Consider the following 19199-nt stretch of genomic DNA (forward strand, 5'->3'; position numbering starts at 1 on the left):
TTTTTACTTTCATCATAAAACATCATAAAAAATATGTTTAATAATGACAGTCCAACATCATTAGATGTATATTCTTTTTTTTTAAAGATCATTTGCTCGACAGCGACTCTATTCGGCGGAAGTAGACGTCGTCGTCATTTCCGGTAGCCGCTCTGATGTCTTGAAGCGTTCACATCAATCCGCTTCTGGGAAGGTATGTATCGTTTATGAAGGGGAGAAAACATCCCACCGCTGTGATTGTATCCAGAATTATATGAAATTGTTTCTGTGCATCGATGTTCATTCCAAAATATACCGTCTTCCTGAAATTAAATGCGCTTCATGGCATCGCTATTTAGCATTAGCCTAGCTTACTGTGGCGAATCGGCTAATATACGCTAACCAAAGCAAAGATAAAGGTACTTATTAAGTTGATTATCGCGTTAAGTAGCCAAAGATCACCCGGTTCGACAACCAAAGACTACATTTCCTTATCAGTGCTATGTAACAGTGTACTTAAGAGGCTAATGATGCATGGTCCAGCTGTCAGGATATGAATGAATTCGCTTGCGCATTAAGGCTTAATGTGACTTGTGTGTTTGATTCGTGCAGGGGAAGCCAAGATGTCAGGTGCTGGGGGAGGAAAACGTCCCTCCGGAGGGGACAGCCCCCCTGGGCCACCTGAGAAGAAAAGCAAGAAAGAAGAGAAGACCACCACCACTCTTATCGAACCCATTCGCATAGCTGGAATCTCGTCCACGGTCAGTTGATTGCAAATCTCCCTGTAATTGTGCATCCACAAGTTAGACTTCCTTTTTATTGTCATTCAAATTTGAACTTTACGGGACAGATAAGAACGAAATTTCGTTGCCTTAGCTCGTTGTAGTGCAGGATAAAAGAGCAATAAGGTGCAGATATAAATAAATAGATTACTGTACAGATAAATTTATACATAGTTTTCACGCCCGACTGATTTCCCATGATGCTCCGCGCGATCCGCCATTTTGAAAGGCAAGCGCACCGGTACAACATCAGCAAATTCATATATACGAACCCGTTCACAAACGTATGCATAATGGCCGAGAAACCAGCAAAAAAGAAGTATAAAGAAGGCTTGGACAACCAGACGTTGGAAAGATACAACCAGAAGACACAATGCATAGGCGTTGACCCGTACGAAGTGCCGAAACAAAGTTTCACGTATGACCACAAATACCTCCCGGCCATAACGTACATAGACATTTTGAACTACCTCGTCAATTACACCAGTGCCTATACAATGGAGGAATTGAGGGCATTCAAGTCTCTGGAGGCGTACAACTAGTTTATTAACGGATGGGTCAGCGACGTTAAAAGCATGACTGCAAACGAGAAAGTGCTTGCAACACTTATGTAATTACCAAACAAAAGTGCATCTCTAATGTATCTAACTTATGACAAGGTTGATACCTAAATATTTTATCCATTGAGATCTACAACTCATTTCGTGTACAAGCAACCTGGGCTGAGATGGGCGCTATATATCCTGAGGGGGGGGGGGGGGGGGGCTTTCGCTTTCGTGGTCCATCCCATAAAGGGCTTCGAGAATAGCAAATTGACAAAAAAATAAACAATACATCGTTCTAAAATGTTTAATAAACAGATTGAGACGTAATCCTACCTGTTACAAAGTGATCAGAACATATTTTGGAATGTTGAGATGGCTCCTCTTTCCTGTTGATGCTTGCCAACCACAAGCGTCGTCTCTCCTCGCTGATTTTCCTTGTCTGTTCTCCTTCGTTGTGTCTAATTTTAGGAATACTGAAAAATCCTCGCTGCACTGATCCATCCCGTCGATTTGTACATCCATTCACCCAACAGGAAATAACCATTATGCGCCTTTCACCAGTGTTTGCTCGAAGCTATTGTCAATAATCGTGAAGCGTGTCAACTAGGCCAGGTGTGTTTTGTTTGCCTCCCAAGATGGCGGATGACCCGGGATAACCCGGATGTGTGACGTCATGTAAACACCATGTATTGCACTTTTGCATATGCATCCACGTTTATGGATGTATGTTTTGTTGTCTTTATATTCCAGCGAGTCGGGAGAATGGTTGCCCCGGGAGATTAGGCGTCACTAAAATTCGTGAGTCTCCCGGGAATATCGGGAGGTTGAACCCGATACAGATAATTTCCGATATTACATTTTAAAGCATTTATCGGCATCTCTAGTCCTGATGATCTTTTCCGCCGTCCTCACCACTCTGCAGAGAATTCCAGTCTGAGGCACTGCAGGCTACAGTCCAGACAGAGATGCAGTTGGTCAGTAGGCTCTCTATAGTGCCTCTGTAGAATGTGGTGAGAATGGCGGGAAGGAGCTGTGCTGTTTTCATCCGACGCAAAAAGTGCATGCGCTGCTGAGCTCTTTTTACAACAGCTCCTGTGTGTAGCGACCAGGTCATACTGTCAGTTAGCTGCACCCCCAGGAAGTATGGCGGGCGTTACATTGCTTTTTTTTTTTATCTGCAGGAGGAAATGGACATGAAGGTGATCCAGTTTAAGAACAAGAAGCTGTGTGAGCGCCTGGAGCAGCGGCAGGCAATGGAGGATGAGTTACGAGAGAAAATAGAAAAGCTAGAAAAGAGGCAAGCGACTGATGACACCACCCTGCTGATTGTAAATCGCTACTGGTCAGAGGTACTACTGCATATTGGATTTTATTACAACACTGTTGCTCGTTTAAACACGTCATGCTTAAATACAATTGTTCTTGGTAGCTGGAAGAGAAAGTCCATGTTCTACGTAAGCATATTGAGCCGGAGAGTCCAGCGCCATCCACCCCAGTTCCTCCACCTGCTCCTCTGCCTGATCCTGTACCCGTGGAAGAGGATGGTGTCAACATGGCATCCCCAACCTCTGGTGTGCCCCCACCTCCACTCCCAGAGGCTCAGAATGATGGAGAGCACCCAGAGCGGCAGCAGGAAGAAAGTCAGGAAGATCATCCGGGGAATCCACAGAAGCCTCCACCTCCTGATGGAGCAGAGGAATTGGTGTCCACAGAGCCTCCACAAGCACCAACAACAGGTTAGATGCTTTTTTGTAGCTTTAAGTCAGGGGTCCCCAAACTTTTTGACTCAGGGGCCGCATTGGGTTAAAACAATTTGGCCGGGGGCCGGGCTGTATATATATATATATATATATATATATATATATATATATATATATATATATATATATATACATTCCGAGTGTGATGATGTCACGTTATCGATGGGAAAATGCATTTTTAGACAATATGATTTTCCTGAGCGGCTAGGAGACACCGGGAGTAACAAGCAGTAGAAAATGGATTAGAAAGGACAGATTTGAAAAAAAATAAAAAATAAAAATAAAAAGCTTTTTTTTTTTACTTGGGACTTCCCGCGGGCTGGATTTTGGACGCTGGCGGGCCGTAGTTTGGGGACCCCTGCTTTAAATCCCCATTTGCCGATCAGACCTTAATACAGCTATACATGAATGTTTGCAGAAGCATCGCCACTGCCGCCTCCTCCCCTAAGTGAAAACGCCAAAGGTTTCTTGACCACGCTGGAGTACAGCACAGAAGAAGAGCTCACCCTGCACCTCCAGGACCGCATGCTGTTCAGCAAGGAAGCCATTGCCTGCCTCGTGTGTGTCTTTGACAGGTTGCACAGCCGCATTGACGACATGTGCAAGCAGATCCAAGCTGCAGGTAAGCTAAGTGTGTTGGATTGATGATAGGTTTTTCTCACGTTCAGTGCTCATAAACAGCCTCTAGTTAAACATATTACTGTTATACCATCATTAAGAAGTAGTAATGGTAGTAACTGCTAACTCTCGCATGGCAGCATGTAAGGACGAGAGCCTGGCCAGCGTGGCCACTGCAAACCGCACCACGCTGGACGAGAACTGTCGACTGCGAGACCTGGTCACTCTGCTGCATGGCCGACATCACAAGACGTCCATGGAGGTGAGATGTCCCAGACACACTCAATTTAGCAGGAATGATAATGTGTGTCAGGAATGATTCACCCTCATTACAGTACAACGAGTGGGTGGACAAGGTGACCAGTGCTGAGACTAAGGTGTCTGAGATGGAGACCACTGTGGAGGACTTGCAGTGGGATATTGAGAAACTCAGAAACAGGGAACAAAAGCTCAACAAGCACCTGGCAGAGGCCATGGAGCAGGTTTGTGTGTTTTATGATTATTTTCATTTACAGTATATCAGTCTATTAGCAGTGTATTTGCAATGAAATCAATAAGCTCCTTCTATTTTGTTAACCTGTTGTTGTGAGCCAGACTGGCTCGTAGAGGCACATGCAGGCATGTGAAATGTCGGTGTAAACGCGTTAATCCACGTTTTGAAACATACATTTTCTCGTCAAAATGTGACTTATGCTTTTTTTAATGAAATATTGATAGAAATACGAACGGTCGCCATAGCTGCAGGTACTCTTGTGTTCTTCTTGTTTAAACGCTGCACTGAGTTGCAGGATGAGGAGATGATCTGGAGCATCGAAACAAGCTGGCTAGTTAGCTAACCAACTAGCTAGCTTACTTGTTGCCTCCGTTCACTCTCCGAGCCACAACGTTGACGGCTGACTACTTTGCTGCTAATCATATTTGGATGATTACAATCTGAACCAGTTGTAGTTCTAGAGTATTAATTGGTAGTCAGCGAGAAGTTATATCTTGGATGTGACGGATCTAAACATCTGTCAACACTGCAATTATATTACTTGAGAGGGCGTGGCTACAGATAGCGTTGCCAAATAGAAAATGTTTTCTGAGTTCTTTGCATGCATGTTATAGACTTTTACATTACATTTTCAATGATAATAACGTTGGTAAATTATCTCCAAAAAAAATTCAAATTCTGTTGTACATTACATGAGACATGTAAGTGTAAAGATGACAGCCAAATAAGAAGAAATCTAAAGCTGAATTATAATTTACAAATGCACCAAATAGCAGTTAATGTAGTGTTGATTTTCAAAAATTTATTTTGGGGCTTGCGTGACAGTTCTTTGCGCCGAAATGTTTCTCTTTTTTTCGTCAGTTTTCCTCTATTTTCAAAGGGTTCTCACATGCCTGCACATGCATCCTGTTCTCTGCTGTTGGCATTTCTAACAAAAAAATGCGTATATTTCTAACTTAATCTGTCAGTAGGCTTGCTATGGAAGTGCTAAAAACTACAACAAAGATGGCTGAGAGAAGACGCTGTCAAAGTTTAGGCATGTAATTAAGGACGGTCAGAAAGCAGCTTAAAAACGGTCTGTAAGAACATAATGGACACATTTGGACCAAAGAACCACCATTACATGTTATGTCGACCACAAGGAAGTGTTTTGAATGTAGAAAAAAATCATAGTATGACTCCTTAAAGTTGTTGAACATGAGTCTATACAGAAAAAAACAATTGTTGAATACACATATTGCTCATAAAAATGCGAAAATTGGAGTCTACAATATGTCAAGCCTGGGTTTGTTGAGTATATTCTTTGAATAGAACTTTAAATGTGATTATTGTTCCACATAATTTAACTTAATTGTTGAAATAATTCCATAAATGTACTTTTATTTTTGAGACATCATTTAGTTTTTAAAATGACCAGGTTGATACAGTGCAACTAATACAAATGTATAAAATCTGAATTGCATGGAATGCCCAAAACTTTTTACACATAAAAACATACAGTTATTGCATGGCTGCTGCAATAGAATGCAAATGAGAGCTGAGAGTGCTGTGATCTGTGTGGGGGCTAACACACATTTTCTTTTTTGTTAATACACACATATTAAAAGTGCAATTTCAATGTGTATTTATTATTTTAAAAAAGAATGGCGGTAATGGCAAGTAGAAAAATTTTGTTTTTTTTACAATTTTCCGTAAAGTACACATTGAGGTTATACAATGTGTTTTATCCGATTAATCAAACAAACTAATCGATAGATTACTCAATTAAGAAAATAATCGACAGCTGAAAGCCTAAACTACAGTCTACATGATCATATTTACATCCTGTGTTTGTTTAGTATCTTATTTTGAAATAGCCCCTTTGATTGTTTGATTGTTCTTCCACGTAATTACATTTAATTGCTTATATATTTCTGTAAATTGACTCTTTTATTTCTATTTAGTTTTTTAATTGACCAGGTTTGTTATATTTACAATTCCCGGTAGACCATATTTGTCTCCTCTCTTCTGAAATGACCCTTGTGTATTGTTTTAATATTTTACAACTGTTTTTCAGCTTGAACTGTGAATACAAATGTGTTAAGTAAATATATATATATATATATATATATATATATATATATATATATATATATATATCCATCCATCCATCTTCTTCCGCTTATCCGAGGTCGGGTCGCGGGGGCAGCAGCCTAAGCAGGGAAGCCCAGACTTCCCTCTCCCCAGCCACTTTGTCCAGCTCTTCCTGTGGGACCCCGAGGCGTTCCCAGGCCAGCCGAGAGACATAGTCTTCCCAACGTGTCCTGGGTCTTCCCCGCGGCCTCCTACCGGTCGGACGTGCCCTAAACACCTTCCTAGGGAGGCGTTCGGGTGGCATCCTAACCAGATGCCCGAACCACCTCATCTGGCTCCTCTCGATGTGGAGGAGCAGCGGCTTTACTTTGAGCTCCTCCCGGATGGCAGAGCTTCTCACCCTATCTCTAAGGGAGAGCCCCGCCACCCGGCGGAGGAAACTCATTTCGGCCGCTTGTACCCGTGATCTTGTCCTTTCGGTCATAACCCAAAGCTCATGACCATAGGTGAGGATGGGAACGTAGATCGACCGGTAAATTGAGAGCTTTGCCTTCCGGCTCAGCTCCTTCTTCACCACAACGGATCGATACAGCGTCCGCATTACTGAAGACGCCGCACCGATCCGCCTGTCGATCTCACGATCCACTCTTCCCTCACTCGTGAACAAGACTCCGAGGTACTTGAACTCCTCCACTTGGGGCAAAATCTCCTCCCCAACCCGGAGATATATATATATATATATATATATATATATATATATATATATATATATATATATATATATATATATATATATATTATAATTATCTTATTTAAAAAAAGATACTTGTTCCAGTTATTAGAAAAATATAAACAAATAAAAAAAACATAACCAAATTTAATTCATAAAAATTATAATTGGTTAATTTTTCAATAAAGCTGTACTAACCTATGCTCTGATGTTTGTGGTCGACAGCTCAAATCTGGCTACAGCAGCACTGGCAGCTCAGGTGGTCTGGCTGGAGGCCAAATTACATTAAACATTCAAAAGGTAATCTTACCGTACATAAAAACATCACCTCTACGCTCATCTTTTGCACGTCTCACTGTTTTTTGTTGGCGCTTGCATTCCAGTTTGAGAGTCTTAACGCAGAGCTGGAGCACAACCAGGAGTTGGCCAACAGCCGCATGGCAGAGTTGGAGAAGCTGCAGGTGGAGCTCCAGGAGGCCGTAAGAGAGAGTGAAAAGCTGAAGGTAATAATACAATCTGGCACGCGTAAGGTTGGCTTGCAAAGTAGGAGATCTTTTCCTGTTCTCAGAATAGTCGTGAGGTGAGTAATTAAGTTACTGGTGGACTGGGAGTATGGAGGGAGGGTGCATTACCAGAGCTCAACTGGACAAAGTCCCAGCTTTTCTGCAAGTTCTCACTGTGATTGTTTTGCTCCCAAGAGCGACGTCTGTGAACCACAAGTTAGATTTAATTTAACCAAACAAAGCAGGTGTGAGAATACTGTAGATGGATTTGAACGGGAGGTTCTAAAATGCGTTGTTTCTGATGCTCATTTTACACCGTTACCGCCTTCTTTGCTGCAGATGGACGTGCGTAATATTCCAGAGGAGGTCGTGAAGGAGACCCTGGAATACAAATGTCTGCAGTCCCAGTTCTCTCTGCTCTACAATGAGTCTCTGGGAGTGAAAACCCAGCTGGATGAGGCTCGGGCCCTCCTGCTCACTGCCAAGAACGCTCACCTTCGACAGATTGAGCACATGGAGGTAAACTTGTCGAGAAATAAATGGTGTCATTCTTCTGAAAATACAAAATGTGTCAAACAATCTAGAGAAGCAACACAATTGTGCGTCTTGACCAACATGACTCGTCTGACTACTCAGAGTGACGAGCTGTCCCTTCAGAAGAAGTTGCGCACGGAGGTCATCCAGCTGGAGGACACACTGGCCCAAGTGCGCAAAGAATATGAGATGTTGCGCATTGAGTTTGAGCAAAATTTGGCTGCCAATGAGCAAGCAGGTACCCCCCTAAACTTGTGTCAATCAGAACAGAGCATTGTTTTTTTATTGTAAAACTTGCATACTTAATGAAATGTTCATTACCTTTCTCAGGCCCAATCAACAGAGAGATGCGACACTTAATCAGTAGCCTTCAGAACCACAACCTGCAGTTGAAAGGTGACGTGCAGCGCTTCAAGAGGAAGTTGCGGGAAACACAAATGGAGATCAATAAGGTAGATGACACTCTTCTCTAAAAGTGGTGCACTTTAAAGCTGGGGTACTTAAGTTATATTCTTTAACTAAAAAAAATAATCATATGAGCATCGTTAGGTAAATTGTAACAGTAATCATTTCTGAAAATGTGTTCCTTTTGCATGCTGTCTGTGCCTTTATAATTAGGTATTTTAGTGAATAAAACCCCGGAAGACAAAATAATTTTGACTTTGTGGCGGTGAACCCCTCCAGATCCAATCACATGATTTGGGCACACTGGGAGGGACTTTCAGCGATGTGCGCAGAGTAGGAGGCAGGATTTACAGTTTGAATTCTGCCTAGTGACACAAGATTCAAGTATCCCAGCTTTAAAGGGGAACTGCACTTGTTAAAAAATGTTGCCTGTTCAGTTATTATGAAAGACATGACGACAGTTGGATTCTTTTTCATGCATTCTAAATATTAAATAAACGTAAATAAAAGTCCGCTTACAGCGGAGCCAATGGGAGCTTCACTATTCTGCCCATGAAATTTGATAAATAACCATTAAAAAAGCGCAAACAATACTCCATTTAGATTTCGTGATTTGAATATTAACCAAGTATTAGTGGCATTGTTATTAAAAGCGCTAACACAGACAAACTATTTATAGTGGCGACGTGATCACTTCCTGTGAGCCTATGTTTACATCATCGAGATGTCAGCTGCTTTCTCGCTTCCTTGCTCCCTGTAAGTTAATTGTAGATCATAAATCATGCATCTCACCTGGACATGAGACATCTGGGTAGGTAATCCGACAAGTTGGGACACTTTTACAGCCAATTTAGGACCTGGAATTGGCTTAGGACGACACGAAAAGCGCTTGTTCCCCACCCCGTTTCTTTGTGAGGATTATGAGACATTATTCAACTAAATGGGAATATATGAACATCTGAGCAGTCGGCATCCTAATGACAGCAGAATTTGTACAGTAGATAATGTGTTATTATATCTGTGTGGAGTTTGCATGTTCTCCCCGTGACTGCGTGGGTTCCCTCCGGGTACTCCGGCTTCCTCCCAGGATAAGTTGATTGGCAACACTAAATTGGCCCTAGTGTGTGGATGTGAGTGTGAATGTTGTCTGTCTATCTGTGTTGGCCCTGCGATGAGGTGGCGACTTGTCCAGGGTGTACCCCGCCTTCCGCCCGATTGTAGCTGAGATAGGTTCCAGCGCCCCCCGCGACCCCAAAGGGAATAAGCGGTAGAAAATGGATGGATGGGATGTTTGTTGGCTCTCATAAAGTCTGCAATGAGCAGAAATCAGCGATGGAAAAAAAAAAGGCAAATGTCATGATGCTTTTTGGAAATGAATGCGCAGCATATACTTAAAAAGATCAAAATACGTAAATATTAAATGTTATTATAAATGAGTCTGTTACTATATTAAATATATACTTACATCATGTATATAAAACCCTAATGGAGGTGTTTGGATGTTTTTTTTAGGGGCTGTATAGGCAGAATCGCATGGCTGCCGTAGGCTCCACTGTAAACAGACTTTTGATCAAATTAATTTAATATTGAGAATGCATTAACAAAACCCATCTGTCATGTTTCTCATAGTGATTGTGAACGTTAGGCAAAATAAAAAAAAGTGCAGTTTCTCTTTAAATGTGCAATAGTGGTTTTTAAAGTGAAAAATGCACTTTTTTGGAATTTTGCCTATCATTCACAATATCTTTTGAAAGACAAAAACACATACGTCGTTCTCTTTTTTGCGTAGTCTAAATCGTAAAAAAAACTGCTAGTACGAGGCAACTAACAATGCTGTAATGCAGGGCTATACAACTACCACAGTTTCAAGAGCCCAAGGGCTCAGGGGCCGAACATCGAAATGTGGAGGTTTTATCAGAAAGTACCCCTGCAGGTTATATTTTTTTGAGACTGCGTTTACTTAATTGCAAAGTAAACATTGGCTTTCACACTGCACTACACTGTCAATAAATTAATTATGCTGCCGTCGCTTCTCCTTTCTAGCGTGTGCAGATAGTTAAAACCATGAAGAAAAAGAAGCTCCAGTTTTTGTTGAGAATTGATGTTCCTTTTGAATTATTTTCCTCACTTACCGGTAGTTTTATTTCTTTCCACTTCTTCCTTCACTCAGGTTTATAAAACTGAAAACATAAAATAAACATAACAAAGGTATAATGTCCATTTTTACATAAATAAAATAGAAGATTTAGTGTTAATATATTCACACAATAAACAACAAATATAGAACACATAAAAATGACACAACATTCACACCACAATCATTTCACACACTGAATGTGACTTATCACAATTAGCGTTGTCGCCCTCAACTGGTCAAATTTAGCGCTACATGTATTAAACGTGGTGTGCTCGGCAGAGTTATTACTCTCAGACAAAAAAACATGAGCACGAACACAAAAGACATCACGAAGTCAACAATTTTAAATTCGAAACAAACTAAATGTCTTAATGCACAATATCTACTTACATATATTTGACCAAGTTTTATGATGAAGCTTACACGCTGGGATGTTTACCGTTGTTGCTGCTTGTCTAGATCACTATGTCCATCACTTATAAGGTCCACCAGAAAACACGGACTTGAGCACTTGCTCGGGGCAGAACATTCATACTTTCTTGTCCAGTCGTTGAAAGTTCGATTTTATTTAGATTTTTTTTCCAGGGTTGAATGAGTAGTCTTCTTCTACTCACCCCAATGCTGCTTCACTGTGACACATATCCCTCGCTGTTGCCTTGTGCGTGTTGGCGGGAGTACTGCATACATGATCAACCCTAGTTTTAATGGTTTCCTCAAGCCTATTTGGATGATGTTCGGCAGGCCAATAAAAAGCTTTGGCGGGCCGCATGTTGCCCGCAGGCCGCCAGTTGAATAGGACTGCTTTAATGTCTTACAGAGGTATGCTAGCTACTGAAGCTATTGAGCTGCTTCTGAATCGCCACTGAGTTAATAAACGTTTGTGCTAGATTATAAATCATGCCTCACACCTGTTTAGTAGAAGGGTCTCACCATAAGCCCATAAGTTGGTCAACTTTAAAATTCTCGACTTAGACCATGCTATGAAGACGCGGAAAGATGCATGTTTCCTCCCAGCATTTATTTTCCTTGGGGAGTGGGGATTATGATGAATTAATTATCTAAACAGGGAGCACAACTCTTGTGCTGAAATATATGAACATCCCATCAGTTGACATCCAAGTGAGAGAGGACATTGTACAGTTAGTGATTGTTTTATTATGTTCGCAGTTTATATATCTTGTTTAGCACTTAGCAATACTGCTACATGATAGGCTTGGGATGATATTTGACAAGGTAATTATTCGAACAGTAAAAGAAAATGAACTCAATAACTGACAGGCTCGAAGTGTGTTCTTGTCTCAAATTGGGATTGTGAATAATAGGCAAAGTTCCCAAAAAAGTGCATTTCCTCTTTAACTGATTTTTGTTTCCATGAAAGTTGCGCTGCCTAAACAGCGACACAGCTGTTTTAATTCTTGAGGAGTCAACAAGCGACAGCCTCGACGTGAAGAAAGAGGAAGATGAAGAGCTAGAGGAAGAAGAGGAGAGGAGGAAGGAGCTGGAGAGGCAGCGGGCCCGTGAGAGGGAGCGGGAGGCTGAGCGGGAACGAGAGCGGGAGCGCGATCGGGAGAGGCAACGTAGCGACGAGCTGAAGAGGAAAGACTCGGACACGTTGAAGATGCTCAGAGTTGAGTTAAAGTACGTCCATCTTTGACTTTATAATCCTCTTTTGTCAGCCTGTCATTAAGTATAACATCTATTGTTTGCGCTGTTACCCAGGAAAGCTCAGGAGTCCCAGAAGGAGATGAAGCTCCTGTTAGACATGTACAAATCAGCTCCAAAGGAACAAAGGGACAAAGTGCAGCTCATGGCTGCCGAGCGCAAATCAAAAGCAGAGGTTTGTTTACCTTCTATCTGTATGCATCAGAATAATAAGCTTATGGTTTACTCTTGGTAAAAAATGTTGGTGAACTCAGAAATACTACATATGTCTATGTAGTTCAATTAAAGGGTAAAGTAATTGTAGTAGTAGGTCGTGGGCTGGGGTGGTAAAAGTAATACTTTGGTGCACTTTTTGTGGGCCATGGAGAAGGTACAAACTCTAGAGTCCAATACCTAAGTATTTCAGTGTAGTGCACAGTCAACACAGTTTTATTAATTGTAGGTGTCTCGATCCAATATTGATATTGGATAATGGTCTGATATCAGCAAAAATATCGGATGATATTAGTTTGCAACTAAAATCTCTAATATAAGCTCCTACAGCGAGTTGACAGACAATTATCTAAATGTTCTCCAAAAGGCACACAAGTTGGATCTTTCCTTGTATTTTAGTGACGTCATTTAAAAAAAAGGTAAAGATGGTACGCTATAGGCTACTAGGAGCTTGCAGCTACACAACAGCTAAGCACACATGCATAGTAAGTGTTCTTAAACGATATTGCAGTCTAAAACACATTTGTCAATATAAACAAGCAAAAAATATTATACTTGTATATTACTTACACATACAGAAGCATATTAGAAAGTATCCAGTAACAAACATGTCTGCATAATTAAACTTCCTGCGTCATGAGCTTAACTTAATTAATTATTGTGACCACTAGCTGTTGCCAAAAAAACAAATTAACACTCCACTTCAAAAGCATAAATCTGTCGTAAAGTTAGTGTTTTTCATAACTACCATTGTTTTCTGTTTTAGTAGTTTCACTTGATCAAACCTTTTCTAACGTTCCCTAGTACAGAAAAATCCAAGTATGTGCTATGATTCTTGTTGATATCGTATCGATTAATATCGGCATCAGCCAACACTGAAGCTTTCAATATAGTTATCGTATTGGAAGTGAAAAACCCCAATGACACAAATTAATGAGCTAAAAAACACTTAAAGTTCATACACCAATTAGGGTTTAAAAACAAAATGTATTCGATACCTTGTTCAAATTGAATATGTTAACAGTGTATATAATTTTTCCTGTTTTACTATGAAATAATTAATATATATATTTCACAATATGGTAGGTTGCCTGTTGGGCTTTTTACCATAACAATGTTTGCTTGTTTCTCTCGTGAGATTCGGCAGCACTGATCGTATAATATAAGGAACTCCATATACAGTGGAACCCGCTTATATAGACAACCTATTTATGTAGACCAACTCATCAAGGCCCGTTCCACTGTGGTGTTCCTAATATCAAAAAGTCAACCATAACTCCGAGACCTCCAATGAATGCATGTTAGACACCATGCGTTACTTGTATTTTTCATAATATTCACATATAGGTGGATGAGTTGAAGATGCGGGTGAGAGAGCTGGAGGAGCGCGAAAGGAAGGAGAGCAAGAAGCTGGCGGATGAAGACGCTCTCAGGAAGATCCGAGTGGCGGAAGAGACCATCGACCACCTGCAGAAGAAGCTGGCTGCCACTAAACAGGTATTCACCGTTCATCTACATCAAGTTAGAAAAGGAAAACAGCCTTCAGAAGAGTGCAAAAACTTTAGGTGTGTCTCTGGTAAAATTATGTTGGAAGTTTCTCTGGTCAGCGATCCTCGCATGCTCGTGCTCTCTCTGGAATTAGGTGACACACACGATCAGCAGATAAGAGCAGGCTGTCGTAAGTTGTTGAATATTTCATCATGTTATTATTTCACTGAGGTTGAGCGTTACTTCAGCTTGTTACTCAGATTGTTGTTAGTGTTAGTGTAAATTTGTAAAACCATTGGACACACCCACATTACCTCATGACTTATGCTTGATATTTAAACAGCTGCTGACCTTTCACCTTAAGCGTAACTATTTTTTATTGCTGTAGTTTTCTTAAGCTGTGCTCATAATGTTTTGTTTAACTTCTCCAATAAAGACACATGTTTGTGGTCTGATAGCCTACAGCAACTTAAGCCTGGGAGGTCCCATAGAAACACACCAGACTCTGATTGCGATTTAGCCCGTTCTTCAGGCTTTCATAAAGTACAAAAGCTTTGGATGGATGTTTTTGATTTATTCAACAAAGGTTCTGCCTGCCAAAATCCGGTTATTTTGAGGGGGAAAGTACTATGGAGCTACTTTAGTTGTTTACAGGCTTGTTTGTAAGGGGCATGAAACCAAAGGAAGTACATGTAAAATGAGTGGTTTTGTTTTGGGGGCATAGAAAACAAGCTCACTTCCTTATGTGCCGTAAATAGACGTTTTTTTGCATTGCTCACATAGTGTAGGTCGCAGGTGTCACCAAGTATTTATTTTTCTCGAGGAGGAGGAAGCCCTTCTGAGTGAGATGGATGTCACAGGCCAGGCCTTTGAGGACATGCAGGAGCAGAACAGCCGGCTGTTGCAGCAACTGCGGGAGAAGGACGACGCCAACTTCAAACTGATGAGCGAGCGCATCAAATCGAACCAGATCTACAAGCTGCTGAAGGAGGAGAAAGAGGAGCTGGCCGACCAGGTCCTGACATTTAAGACGCAGGTGAGAGGCGAACCCTATTAACATGATTGTGTGCTTATTAGCAAAAAGGGTTCAATTGTTTGCTCTTTGCCAGGTGGATGCTCAGCTTTTGGTTGTGCAGAAACTGGAAGAAAAAGAGGGAGTTCTTCAGAGCACCTTGGCCACTCTGGAAAAAGAGCTGACCGTCAGAACCCAAGCACTGGAACTCAACAAGCGGAAGGTGAGGCCTGCTTGTTTGCACTCATTACTCACTAATGACTGTGTGATTTCATCACATCCAGATGGAATGATTTGAATAATAGTCTTCACGGTGCTTGTGGAGAGCACTGATTAGATGGTTGCTAGACAAAAAAACGTTCCATTATTCATATTGCTTAACGCGTAGGCTTTGGCTGTCGTTAACAAGGTGACGTTCATTTATGAACCTCATCAGGAGGTTTTTTTTAATGGAGTGTGGTGTTGTTGTTGCCTTGCTACAGGCAGTGGAGGCAGCACAGCTGGCAGAAGACCTGAAGGTACAGCTGGAACACACGCAGGCCAAACTTAAGGAGATTCAAGTTGCTGTGGCTGAGAACCGCTCGGCCCGAGAGAGGGAGAGCAGCAACCTTAAACGAGCGCAGGTACGGTCACCTGAACTTGGTATTGAGCTGTATTGGGAGCTCCACTGGATAGAAAATGGTTTAAGTGGGGACAGGCAGAAGAAAAAACTACAACCGCATTAGTAATGGCAGTCTAATCAATCTTTAAGAGGCTCCAACCCTAACAATCAAAGACTAAAGCAACAGCACCAATATGGCAACCTATACAAGATTAAAGGTGACATCATTCCTTAACAACAAACAGATTAAAAGACGGTATGTGATTTAGGAGGGGACAGATGACAAAATAGGAATACAAAAGTAAGAACCGCAGCAATAACGACAGCAGCCTTGATATTCCACTGTATGTTACGCTGACCGTAAGGAGGGGACAAATATGAAAACACTGCCATTAAAAACAACAACATGGCAGTAAAACCATTAATAACCAAAACAACAAGAGCAGCAATCACATCCTATCTAACATTGACATCATTTCATAAGGATTGGTCTACAAACTAATTATGCGTAGGAACAAGTAGCTGCAGGAATACTGATAATTTTTGTCGATCTGGATGGTTACAGTTTGAGTGTTGTAGTTTTATTATAAATAAATATATCCATATCTATCTATCTGTCTGTCTATCTATCTGTCTGTCTATCTGTCTGTCTGTCTGTCTGTCTGTCTGTCTGTACATACGTACATACATACATACATACATACATACATATAATTTGTATAGATGCTTAACTAAATCACAATAAAAACAACAAAAGAAAGCACATTCAAAGATAATAAAAAATCAGCACACAGCAAATAAGATGAATATAACAGAATACATATCAAATCCTAATAAATGTGAATAATTTTGATGTATTTTGAGCAATTTGAATTGAAAGGTGCGCTAAAGTTTTGTGTGTTTTTCCATATCGAAACACCACGATGTGTAAAAATAAAAAGTAACTATAATATCGTTTTTCCGCATGTGTCTCAGGAGGATCTGTCCAGGCTGAGACGGAAGCTGGAGAAACAGAAGAAGGTTGAGGTGTACTCTGATGCCGACGAGATCCTGCAGGAGGAAATCAACCAGTACAAGGTGCAAATAAATCTCTGACTTTTTCAAAACAAAATGTATCCTCTCCTAGGGAATTTGATGCAGAGGCTGGCATTTAAAAACACTCAACAGCTTTTTGGCAACATATGCAACAGACTTCCTATAAAAGAAATGCTATAAATAAGACTGCAGTGTTTTCCCCTCCTGATAACACTTTCCATTTTTCAGGAGGCCAAACATTACCTTATAGCAGGGACATTCAACTAAATTGTTTTTGGGGCCACATTTCCAGAAGGAAAGGAAAGAGGCTGGACTTCCCACTTCACTATTAGTCTTATTTTGTATATTCCGGAGAGCGAGCGTCCTCTACAGTAGACATTTGATTTTGGTCTATTTATGTTGTCAGAGTTGCAGGAGTGCTTTGCTGTTTTTAAGGACGTTTTGCAAAAACGTTAGTCAAATATCATCTCTGACAGCACTCAAGTTTTTCTAAGAAGCTGTTGCAAAACTGTGAGTTGCTACTCATACACGTTTTTTGACTGAACTTGCGGGCCACCAGTTGAATATCCCTAATGATTAAAAAAGAGAGAACCTAAACCGCTTGAGGAACACCACTAGTATAACTAAAGAAGTTGAACAAATGACTACTGACTGCATCTGAAGTAAACATGCTTCAGCAACAGCTTAGTTGCATAAATCTCATTATGAAAAAAATTGTAACCGCCAAAAAGGCGAGTACTTAAAGGGGTGCCTTGAGGAACGCCTTAGTTATTTGAATTTCAGTTTTCAGTGTTCTATGTTTGCTAGGAAGGTTAACATATCAATACAATGATCTTCCAATGTGTTTACAGTGTTCCAAGTTCCTCTGTACAACAGGAGCACTCTAGTGTTTTTAGGAATTTGCTGCAAAAATGTTTGTCTCCCAGGTTTTGAATTGAACTAAGGGGGCCTCAAATGTCTTTCCCAGGCCACTTAAATAGCTATTGTCTATAGTCTGCGTGTGTAATGTTTTTTTGTTTTCTTCTGTCTCTAGGCAAAGTTGCGCTGCCCATGCTGCAACACGCGGGACAAAGACACCGTGCTCACCAAATGTTTCCACGTCTTCTGCTACGAATGCCTCAAGATGCGCTACGACACGCGCCAAAGGAAGTGCCCCAAGTGCAACTGTGCCTTCGGCGCCAACGACTTTCACCGCATCTACATCACCTAAATCTAAAAAAAGGGGTGAACATTGGGAACGGATTATTTTTATCTCTCTTTGGACGTCTTTTACCGCATGGTTGCCACGTGGGGACCAAACAGATAGTGACTGAGAGTTGTCCTGTAGTGTAATAAACTGCTGTTAGTACACTAATGCTATCCATGCAACATGTCAAACTGCATTCTTTTAAACAAGCCCCCCTTTTACATCCATCTTTAGACTTTTCTAATGAATCCATGACAGTACACACATCTTGAAGCATTTCTGTGCATTCAGGACATTAAACCACTCAGATTAAAGGTATTTTTTCCATACTGGAGGCCTTGCTTGTGTGTGACAGAGTATGTTTATAATTTATGAAGTACAACACCCAGATTGTGTGACGTCATTGCCGAGGCTATAGGATTAATAACCCTGGAGAGAGCGAGCGAGAGGCCTGTTTGGCAGCCAGTCAGCACATGCAAGAGAGTTTGGATCACCTTGGACAAGCTATTCCGTATGTGTGTATGTGTGTTCATCCTGTTGCCATGGCGCCCATTGCTGAGTTTTTACACAACATCTGCAGCTTATAGTGGCTCATTACTGTATGAAGTCACTGCAGTGGAAAGTCAGCACATATGGGCCTGTGCAGCTCCAGGTCGTCCTAAAGGTGGAGTAGAAAAACATCTGCGTGAGGACATTCCTCAGGCGTCATGAATGCGATGAGACTCCTTTAACTCCCTCCCTCTTGTCCGATTATGTGAATGTTTGCAAGGAGGTTGGTTAGCGTCTGTTTGACGTTAGAACTTGTGGGAAAGGCAGTTCACGCCATGTTGTGCAGAAACGCTTCCAGACTCCACAGAGAGAGAGGAAGGGGAAAAAAAGAGTTAATTCAGCATTTGGGAACAGTTAGATAAACGTTCCAGGAGACTTGTTGGCAGAAACTACTGTGATCTAACTGCTTGTTTAGTTATGATTGTAGACAAGCAGGCATGAATAAATAGGGTGTTTCAATTCATATCACACACCTCTACAGACTGTCGTGTTTTGTGTTGCTGTGCTGTGACGGAGGGGGGACTGCAGCCATGAGTTCATTGCCTTGTTATTGCATTTTTGCACTGCTGCAGGAGGCTACACCCTAGCCCCAGACACTAATAACACCACCACTCTGCGTCAGGGACACTCACGTCTTCCAGAGTGGGAAGGTCACACAGTTTAGTTTTTTTTTACCCTTATAAATGTAGGCAAAAAGGGAAACGTTTGACGCTAATGCATGATACTCCCAATATCTTACCTGGAAATTAGAATTGGAATTTCTCTAAAATAGATTTAAGGTATTAAAATGCTCAAATACACTAGGGCTGTCAAAATTAACAAGGTAATCACAAAATATCGCATTACTCACGAACACTTAGAATAATCATGCGATTTCTTTTGCCCTTACAAGCT

The 19199-nt window shown here is 41.2% G+C and overlaps 1 protein-coding gene across 3 annotated transcripts; it reads left to right on the top strand.

The window, feature by feature from the left end:
- Window positions 1-84: 84 nt before the first annotated feature.
- On the top strand, window positions 85-18085 carry rnf40 (ring finger protein 40). 3 transcript variants are annotated; one of them, XM_061967577.1, is made up of 20 exons: window positions 85-193; window positions 592-740; window positions 2488-2655; window positions 2736-3042; window positions 3485-3688; window positions 3825-3946; window positions 4020-4166; window positions 7206-7280; window positions 7364-7483; window positions 7823-8002; window positions 8120-8255; window positions 8348-8469; window positions 11938-12197; window positions 12279-12396; window positions 13782-13931; window positions 14746-14958; window positions 15032-15157; window positions 15417-15557; window positions 16511-16612; window positions 17604-18085. In XM_061967577.1, the coding sequence occupies exons 2-20, from the start codon at window positions 603-605 to the stop codon at window positions 17778-17780; spliced, it is 3006 nt and encodes a 1001-aa protein (XP_061823561.1). In that variant the 5' UTR covers window positions 85-193; window positions 592-602; the 3' UTR covers window positions 17781-18085. The 3 variants fall into 3 exon arrangements, with proteins under 3 accessions (XP_061823561.1, XP_072770167.1, XP_061823559.1); XM_072914066.1 differs by having other exon boundaries at window positions 14749-14958; XM_061967575.2 differs by lacking the exon at window positions 85-193 and adding an exon at window positions 220-398.
- The last annotated feature ends 1114 nt before the right edge of the window (window positions 18086-19199 follow it).

The sequence above is a fragment of the Nerophis lumbriciformis genome, linkage group LG11 (genome assembly GCF_033978685.3).
Source record: "Nerophis lumbriciformis linkage group LG11, RoL_Nlum_v2.1, whole genome shotgun sequence".
Taxonomy (NCBI): Eukaryota; Metazoa; Chordata; class Actinopteri; order Syngnathiformes; family Syngnathidae; genus Nerophis; species Nerophis lumbriciformis.

Bases quoted from the DNA above. Each gene is read 5' to 3' on its own strand.
- rnf40 (XM_061967577.1), top strand. From the start codon at position 603: ATGTCAGGTGCTGGGGGAGGAAAACGTCCCTCCGGAGGGGACAGCCCC. The intron at 4,167-7,205 runs GTTTGTGTGTTT...TGTGGTCGACAG, and splicing joins TGGCAGAGGCCATGGAGCAG to CTCAAATCTGGCTACAGCAG. The intron at 12,397-13,781 runs GTTTGTTTACCT...ATTCACATATAG, and splicing joins AGCGCAAATCAAAAGCAGAG to GTGGATGAGTTGAAGATGCG.